Source organism: Crassostrea angulata, chromosome 6, assembly GCF_025612915.1.
Source record: "Crassostrea angulata isolate pt1a10 chromosome 6, ASM2561291v2, whole genome shotgun sequence".
In the NCBI taxonomy this organism is placed as follows: Eukaryota; Metazoa; Mollusca; class Bivalvia; order Ostreida; family Ostreidae; genus Magallana; species Magallana angulata.
Window position 1 is genome coordinate 27,773,820 of NC_069116.1, and position 9,770 is coordinate 27,783,589.

Sequence of the window (9,770 nt, forward strand, 5' to 3'; positions counted from 1 at the left end):
GTAGGAATACAAGGTATACTGATATTTGAGAGCATGTTGGTTTTAAGTGTTTTTGTGTGCGATATACATGTAGTTGAATGAATTTACAGTCAATGTACTTCAGTCGTTGGATAAAAAAAAAGAAACAAATTGTCTCATATTGGAGTTTGAGTCTGACATCATCATTATTATTTTATGCAGTCTATGATTTTCCTTAAAGCAATGGTGGTTTCAACCAACTGATAAAAGAGGCGTCTAGATTATAATCCTGTCTGTTTCGGTCACTAAGGTTCGACCAATCAACAAATGGGGCATGTTGATATTGGTCCTGTTAGTTTCTATAGATCTATGAATTACATGTAGCTAGTTACTTTCTATAGAGCTATAAATAAACTAAAGTTTCTGTAAGAAATAGAGGGAATCATACTCGATCCATGTAAATATAGTCATATCAAACCCGTAAGCCATTATGGCCCTTCAGGCCTTTGATCTTTGTAATAAAAACTATGTTAATATTTGTGTGAAGTTAATTTGCTATATTAGAAACATCTATGTTCTGTATTTTATTTGAAAATTAATTTATTGCTAATTTATTGAAATAATATTGCATAGATAAGTGTTGTGCCCGTATGCCTTCTTTTAAAAGAACAAGAAAAGGGGGGGGTGAATTCAGTGCATCTTGTAAACCCTTTGTAATATTTTAACTAGAGATGGAGATGTGATTTCTGTTTTGTCACATTACCTATAAAATCAAACTGTTTCTATAATCCATTGTACCTGAAATTTTATCCTAAAAATATGTATCATCATCTCAGTTTCCATAATAATTCTATTTTAATTGTCAGTTAGGTGTGATTTAATGCTTAAAGAATTGTTATTTGTTGTTTTTTGAACTAATAGGATATTAGCAAATGGGTAATGCGATAACAAAATTAAATCCTCTTTTGTTCTGAGCAATCTCAGCAGGAACAATGAGAGTAAATCCATGAAAATCAGAAAGCATGTTGGGCATCCATCAGATTTAACAGTTTAGAGTTTACAGCTTATCAACAGCACTTGTAATGTGGAAAAATCACATGTGAAATTTAACAGTGCTTGGTCTTGGTATCTTGTGAAAGTTGATGTAAGAACCCTCCAAAACACCCACTGCTTTTTACTGTGATATATGGGGCTGACTTTTAACTCCATCTAGAGATGATGGAGACCTGGTTTCTGCTCCGTTATTGGGTGCACTTATCTCTTTGCTAGGACCCCCCTTTGCATGATTTGGGCAGTAAAATTCCAAAGAACACAAGAGAGAGGCCCTCTTCAGACAAGACTATACATTACAGCATCAATATTCATATTATTGTCAGCATTAATAGCCAATATCAATACACCATCTTCCAATACAGAATTAATTGGCGTACATCCTGGCTTGCAATGGCAAATTTTGCCACCTCCGTCCTGCAGATAATGTCGTCTGTTGCTTCCTCCATGATTGATGTGCACCCAGGGACCATTATTTTCCGAACACAAACTCTTCTGCTAAAAGGAGCGATAGCATTTCTTTCCCATCGCTGGATAATACTTTCCTAATTCTGGGAGGGATGTTAGATCGATTTTGGAGAAAAAAATCTGTTGGTTGCTACATATTCGGCATAAGCGACTGCAGCCGTTTGGCGACATGGGAGTCTGTTGTCAGAGTGGGTTGATAAGAATCTGTGTAATTGCTTGTTGTTAATGTTGTGAAAAAATTAACAGGACATTTCTTTATGTTATTTTTCCCCCCTAAAAAACCCTGTTTCTCGACTGAAAGACAAAAAGTTTCAAAGACTTTGCGTCTTAAAAAAGACGCTGAGGTGACTTACCAATTTGAAGAAACTGGAATATAAAGTAATTCAGTGTTTTCTTAGTCATCGTCGGCCATGAACTTAATCAAGCCTTTTGTCTGATTTAAACAAAAAACAAAAAAAGAAGTACGAAGTCTTTCTTTAGCCATTGTCAACTAGTGTTCTACTTCATGAAAAATAACATCTTCCCTCGTGATTCAAAAACAACTTTTGTCATGATCTATGTCCTTAAGATTTTATGTTATCAACATGATGAAAGATTAGATTTATGTTCTTTGATTCAGTCATTGCATGCGTGTTCAGAAGTCTTATAGTTAAAGGGTGATGAAATCAACACTGGACATTTTATTTTGAACACCTGTATTTTATTGGAAAACTTTTATAAGGAATGACAAACACCTTTGAAATCCGAGGCTGGGTAATACTGTTTTAAAACTAATTCTAATCTGTTGTGAAATGCTGCTAATAAAATGGCAGCAATATGAGAGTTGTCTAAATATATAATGCTTTGTTTCGCTTTCCTTGTTAATGCTTATTTGATATGAGTATAACTGTACTGAAATTTATCCTATGGCAAGTCAGAGTCATCACTTGACATAATAAGCTTAGAAATACATGTTCTGAACAAATATACTGGTATTCCGTGCAAATTTGATGATCATAGAAAGGTGACTTGCCATAAAGAGGGCACAATGTCCATTACAAGTGTTGATGTGTATATAATCATCAAAGACCTACAAGAATTCCTCCCCAATTTAGCAGAGAGTTTGTCCTTTCATCGGGTTTATAGCATTCTGTTGGCTTGGCACAATTGTATTAAATGGTTCTTGCTCAGATTCGGTTACATCCGGAACATTGTTAGAGGATAGCTGATGTTTGACTTCACCAACAATGTGCTTATGTTTAACAGTTCCGTCTCTTTGCTCCGATAACAGCATTGTCATTTTATAGTTTATTGTAATAGATTTAAATTAAAGCCTTTAAAGACGACAACTTTTTTTTTTGGCGATTACAGTAAGATAGAATTTAAGGCAGCATATTAAAGCTGATATGTTTATTGTAGATTCATTGGAAAATTTTATAGGTCCTTAATGTATATGTTACAGACACAGAATCTTTATGTTGTGTTTACCTATTCCACCAAATTTATTTAAAGTCTTCACATAGGGCATTGATTTCTCTGATATTACATCAAGAAGGTTTATTTTCACAGTATTTCTTATGCTTTGAGAAGTTTCATTTCACAGTATTTCTTGAGCATTATTTTACACGTATGGTAATTGAAATTGTAGTACTGGTGGCTTACAGTCTTTTTTTACACTTTTTATAATGGGGAGGGGGATACTAATTCCTTCCTTTATCCAAGATTTGTGAGAGTATACAGTACATTATAAAAAAACGAATGAACCAAACAATGATAGGGTGGCTGTAACCTTAACCAAAGGCCTTCATTAAGTTCAAAAGGCAAAACATAACCAAATTAGGGATACAGCTGTACTAGTATCTAAACTTTAATGACTGAATAGGTAAAAATTAATTCTTTCTTCTAGTACAATCTCAGAGGTTATTTCAGTTCACAGTGTTTTGTATATAAGTACTGCTTTATGTTTCCTACAAGAATCAAATTTGATGCAGTGATAAATTGTTTTCCTTCAGAGGCTTGCAGCGCAGCTTAAATTTGATTATATCACATCAAAAAATATCTATTTTATTTCTCTTGAAATTGGTCAGGCTGTAATACCCAGCTGAGAGTCATGTTTTTGGTTTTTGTATTTTATTGAGAAAACAGAAATTTACTCTTGTTTACAAAAACAGACACTGCACATTCTTCATGAAGATTCCTGAGACTTTTTGGAGAAGACTCAAAAAAAAATGTTCACTTTAAATAAAAAATCAAAATAAGACTATACAAGAGAATGCTATGTTTTGTTGTTTTGTTTTGTTTTTTGGGGGTTTTTTTTTGGGGGGGGGATGTATTAATCTCTTGGTGGTAACTGCATTGTTTATGGGGTGAAATATTGAGTCATTTTGTCATTCTAAGATCATTCACCATCAATTTGTCACCTTGCACAAGAATAGAAAAGAGAGGCAATATTTTAAGGCTATGTTAAAGAACTGCTGAGAATTCGGAAGATTAAAAAGTAATTTGCTTTGTCTCTTGAGTAAAAGACAAAAGGAAATGGAAATGCCCATGATACTCAAGTCTAGACATCAAGAGAGGTTAAACAATTGGAACATAACTTTCTGAGGGACCTTTTGATCTATTCTTTCAAAAACGCTGACCTTTTTTTTCTTCACTGGGAAATTCTTAAACTGAAAGATATACTGGAATAATTATGGGAATGTCATCCGTGGAGGTTGTCTCGAGGATGAAGGATGACATGCACTTTTTCTCACCCTTAGAATGTGATCCAAGACGGATCTCCATGCTGGAGTGTTAATGTGACTGTTGACCACCCAAACGTTAAATTGATCCTGTTGTCACACTGTTACAAATATCTGTTAAAGATCCTCTGGTGGTTGTTATATATGCAGGATGCTGGGTCCTTTCAGTACTCGCCCAGGTGTAGTCAGATTGTGTTTCCCCATAAAAAAGGAGAGAGGAGAAGTAGTCAACAAGCGTCTTGGCAGCATACGCTGCATCTAATTGAGATATGGAGTCGATCAAGTGGTAATATGTAGAAAGGCAAACTGCCTTGTGCCTCTCTTTAAAGATGTACAATGTATTTTATAAAATTGAAAACCAGCTATGTTTCCTCTCACTGTGATGTTGAAAGTGGGAGTTGTATTGCCCTTATTATTAATTTTTCGTGGAAGTGTTGGATACGACAGTTATCCATTTTATTCATTCTCACAAGTTTTCTAGTAATTTCTGTGCAATATACAGATTAGCATGATATACCTGGTAGTAAACTGTATCAAATTAGAATTCTTCACCATCAGTTAGTGTAAATCATTTTTCTTGCAATATGCAGATTAAGGATAGGAAGAGGAAAGACTGATGTTTACCAGTATTAGTGAGAATTTGGTTGTGTTCTTATAACATGTATAAAAAGTGATTAATAGTATTGTAAGTACCAGTACTTCTATGTTGAATATGATTTAAAGAGATTTTTGTACATATTATTTTACAGGAGTTTGACATCGATCCTGAGGCAGATGGAGACCAAGTGGATGAACTTCTGGCTGCTTGTGTGAAGCAGGCTGTCCAGTCACAAACATAGTGCCCCTAGGACCTTTTCACAAACCTAGTGCCCCTAGGACTTATTCACAAACCTAATGCCCCCAGGACCTTTTCACATACATAGGACCTCTACACAATCATAGGACTGCTAGAACCTTTACACAATCATAAGACTGATAGGACAAATGCCTTTAGGACCTCTACACAAACATTGTATCAATAGGACCTCTAAACAAACATTGGAGTGATAGGACCTCTGCGCAAACAGTGGCCATGGGACGTCTATATATGTTCCTTTGCACCTTTAAATCTCTCAGATCCGCCTCATCCCCCTCCATTAATGTCCCTGGTATTCACAGTGTAGTAAGACTGTGTTCCTTTTTCCGAGGGCAGACCTCGGAGTTTTGTCACTATGGTCCCCTGACGTTGAGAACACACCCACCACCTGTCCTTCATGTGACATTCACTGATTGTTTAGAAAATTTAGGGGGAAAACATACTATATCAAAAAACCATATTATAATTTATACCTGTGCATTTTGTTGTGCTGTTCCGGTGTCTTGATCATTTTTTCAAATGATATATTGACATTTTCCAGAAGAGTCTATGTTCCCTGAAGTATTAATAATTTCTTTGTAAATTTTTTTGAGTGCTTTTCGTAGAGGACATGATCTTACAAATCAAAAGTGTTGTGAAGCTTTATATTGTCTCTCTGTAGAACATGTCGCACCAAATGACTAAGAGATCATGCATAATATTTTTTTTTAATTATCAACATTTAAGGGAAATGACTTAATTCGTCAACTTTTGATTTTAGTGTAAAATAGTAATTATCATGACTTGATTTTGATTATGTTCTGTATTTGAACAATTTTTTTCAAACAATGCAGTAAGTGGCTTAAAAATATTTGTCATGTAAAGTTTGATATTCATAACTAGTGTATTTGGAAATTTTGTAAAACAAAATTCCTACAGAATAAAAAAAAACTACCCGGTATGTGCAACACTCTTTTTTCCACCCAATTTAAAATTAAAAAAAAAAAGACAAAATGTTCCAAAATTTAAATATTTTGAATGTTGTATAACAAAATTCCTACAGAAAAACAGTATTGTACACACACACACCCCATTCCCTCCCCCCCACCCCACCCCAAATGTTTTTATAAAAATTGTTTTTCTACAACCTATCAGTGAAAAACTGTTGGAATCTCCATACACATTTTTGTTATTTTGTTTTTAAATACAATCTATGCTGTGAATTCATCGCCAAACAATGTTACACATTTACTTGCTTTAACAAGATGCAATAATGAATAACTGTAGACTGTTTATAAGCTGTGTACATTTAAATCATTTTGAACCTCGGACATTTTAATTTGATAGTTTTATTTGTACATTGTGAGACTCTTTTTAAAATATGTTTTCGTGTGTTTGTTTTATCAAATCCAACATCATTCTCAGGTTGTCCATTCATAATTATGCATATACAGCATATATATTTCATGTGACTGTTGATTGTGATATATGATTATACAAACATGGATGTCCAACATCATTTCTTGAAAACCGCCAACTTGTCTCCTGAATGAAACCAGTTTAAACATATGCAGAATTTAGGGTCTTAAAAAAATGTTGCTTTCTGTTTGTTTATGGGGTTTTTTTTTAGGGTAGGGGGGACTTGCAGACTGAAAGATATATTGGGGCTGATGATTTTTTAAATAGCAGTTACATTCAGGGCATTTCAACCATAGACAGTGGGACAGTTTTATTTTTTCATCATGTGCTGTAAATAATTCGCTTGCTTCATCGTGTTTTATCGGGTCACAAACATGGCATTTCTGCAAAGACCAAGAAGTGTGTATGTGTAAGTAAGGTGTGGGAGAAAGGAACGAGATGTGTACATAGTAGATTGTATATATTACATGTAGATAGTGATTTTAACATATAGGACATGTCATTTTAAAATAAAAAGAAGGAAAATAAAACCACTCTTTAAATGTCTGTTTATTCTGCTTTCATTCTGATTTTGGAATACTTATATGAATGATATCTTATAAAGTTGTTGGCTAAGATGTTCAATGCAAATATATGTTTGCATCATGTTTATTCATTAATCAAGGGCCCCCAATGCATTAAACGGAATCATATGATCATGATTTTAAAAATGGGTGCATTAGTGGGACTGTATTGATCTCCTTAAGAAGAGGAATTCTGTATAAAGATGTAGATAAATATTCCAGTTTTAACGTTAAAATTCTAAGGTAGAACTTATGGCTAATTAGCTGACCATTCAGCCTCCTTGAGTGAAATACTGATTTACGCAACCAAACGTTTTCCGTATTATATGTGAAATTATTCACACAATGTAAGTATATGCATCACAAGCTTCCAAAATGCTAAATATTATTTGGGGCGAAAAATGAACGTTATCGATTTGTTTAAAGGGGCATGGTCACGATTTTAGTCAAATTCTATTTTTCTGTTTTAATTATTTACAATGCTTTAGAAATGCATTTCGAATGACCAAATGAAATTGGAGAGCCAGTAGTGAAGTTATAAGCAAGATACAGGGCTCACAATTCTTTGTCATGTAAACAAGGCTCGTGCCCTGTTTTTGTTTACATTAGTTCACTATACCGGTAAAAGATCTTTTTCAAGTTGATTTTTCCATCTTCAAATTCAAATCAAAAATAAACATATCTTAACGTTTACCACATTCATTTTTGGTCTAAAAATGGAGTTTTCACTTCAAACGTTCAAAATGTAAATAAAAGCTTTGTTTACATAGCAAAGAATTGCAAGCTCTGTAACTCGCTTATAACTCAACGAATGACACTTAAATTTCGGTTGCCTATTTAAAATGCCTTACTGAAGCATTGTAAACAATAAAATCGGGAAAATAATTTTTGGCCAAAATCGTGACCATGCCCCTTTAAGTTTTATTTTTATAAAAGTAACTTTTTCTATTTATTTTCAGAAATTATAATATTTCATTGTTAAAATTAAACTCCCGATTTTTTAGAAAAATATTGAGCGAATAAAAACAATTCCGAATTATTAAGGAGTAATCCATTCCTTAAAGATTAATTGTTGTTTCAATGCTTTTTATCTGTAAAAACGAGAAAGTTTACATTTTATTTGATGTAATTTCACGTGATCGAAAAATTAAAAATTCGAAGTACCCGTAGTGATAATTGTAATAACGTTACGTGTTAAATGTTTTTTCTTTTAATATTAACAAAAAAGAAAGAAATTTCAAGGCAAAACGGTACATTTTTATCCCTTTAAAAATCGCACCTATATGAATATCATTATATATAGATTTCATTGAGATGTAACATAAATAAGGCAAGTCTCTTTTTTATCATGATTAATTATTTAAATCTGGAGATTAAAATGGTACATGTATATGCAAATTATTAAACGTGCTAAGTCTTATTATCACTAAACATAAAAGAGCCAAGTGGCGATTGGCGCGTTCGATGTCGCGACCCGAGCACAAGCCGGCGCTATCGTCACGAGGGCGCGTTTGACCGCCTAGACTCGTCGTCCCCCCGGTTGCCACCATTGGTGACAAACTTGCTACCATTGTTTTGTGTTAATCATATGTTTATAGGCAGCACATGATGGCAACAGACGTGTGCGTTTCAGGGGTAATTGCCTAATCAGAGAGTGTTTGGTTGGTAATAACCTGTGCACAGTTCTCTGGTTTCAGCCCCAGCGCGCAGTTTGGGGATTTGGTGTGTGTGGTCGCTAGTTGTTAGACAAACTTATTTGAATTCCCAACTTTGCTTCGATTGAATTTTATGAGGCAAATGTATAATTTTACGTAAATCACTGACGTTTATTATTCCGTTCTGAAAAGGTGGAATTCTTTGAAGTTTTAGAACCCCCCATGATTTGGCAAAGAAACAGATTTTAATTTCAGCTACTTTTGTTGAAATAAAATAAAAATAAAAGGTATAATACTGTTGTGCTATCTTCAAAAACATATTTATGTAAAAAACCATGTAATTAACATACTGTTATATAAATAGCTTTTTTTTTAATTTATCCAAATTGATATTTTAAACAAAATTTCATTAGCTATATAGATTAGGGGTAAGGGGGGGGGGGGGTTAAGAGAACCTCTATTTCCCTTTCTTTCCCTGCACCTTCGACATGACGCGCATATAGAGCTTGCTTCGTCAACATTCTTTTTGGGGTGCAGTGGATTTTTTATCATTATTGAAAAAAAATAATCCTATACATGTACACATTACCAAGAAAGGGAGCGGCTCTCTATATTTGGAATTTTAGTACTTGTATTCAAGATGTTCTTTAAAAAGCACATAAGCGTCATGAATGAGCTCCTATTACTCGTAAACCAAATGCATAAAAAGTCAATTTTTCATCGTTAGCGTCCTATTATATATATATATTTATGATATAACTCTGGCTCACATTGTGTTTTGCCTGTGTCTGTGTGGGTGTTTTAGGGTAGGGGAAGGGGTCTAAAAATGTCATATTTTCCAACACGAATAACTGTTAGATATACAGAGGATGTGGATTTTTTCTTTTTTGGCTAATCAGAATAAATTGCATATTTTCGTTTATAAATTAAGTATTCCCATTTACAAAAGCGTTATTTGTTGTAAATTAAATTGTTGACATTTCAAATATTTTTAAATGAAATATATTGTTAAGAATCATTGCAAGGAATGAAATAATACACAGAATTATTTTATTTCTTTAAATCCTTTCCAATAAATTAAAAAGCGTTGATTGTTGTAAAT

The 9,770-nt window shown here is 33.6% G+C and overlaps 1 protein-coding gene across 1 annotated transcript in view; it reads left to right on the forward strand.

Annotated features, from left to right (window-relative positions):
- The window catches only part of LOC128187856 (ATPase MORC2-like), a 36,164-nt gene extending 29,168 nt beyond the window's left edge, over positions 1-6,996 (forward strand). The window contains exon 29 of the mRNA XM_052858502.1: positions 4,946-6,996. Within this exon, the coding sequence (XP_052714462.1) occupies positions 4,946-5,035 (90 nt within the window). The 3' untranslated portion in view covers positions 5,036-6,996. The remainder of the gene's footprint in view (positions 1-4,945) is intronic.
- Positions 6,997-9,770: the final 2,774 nt, after the last annotated feature.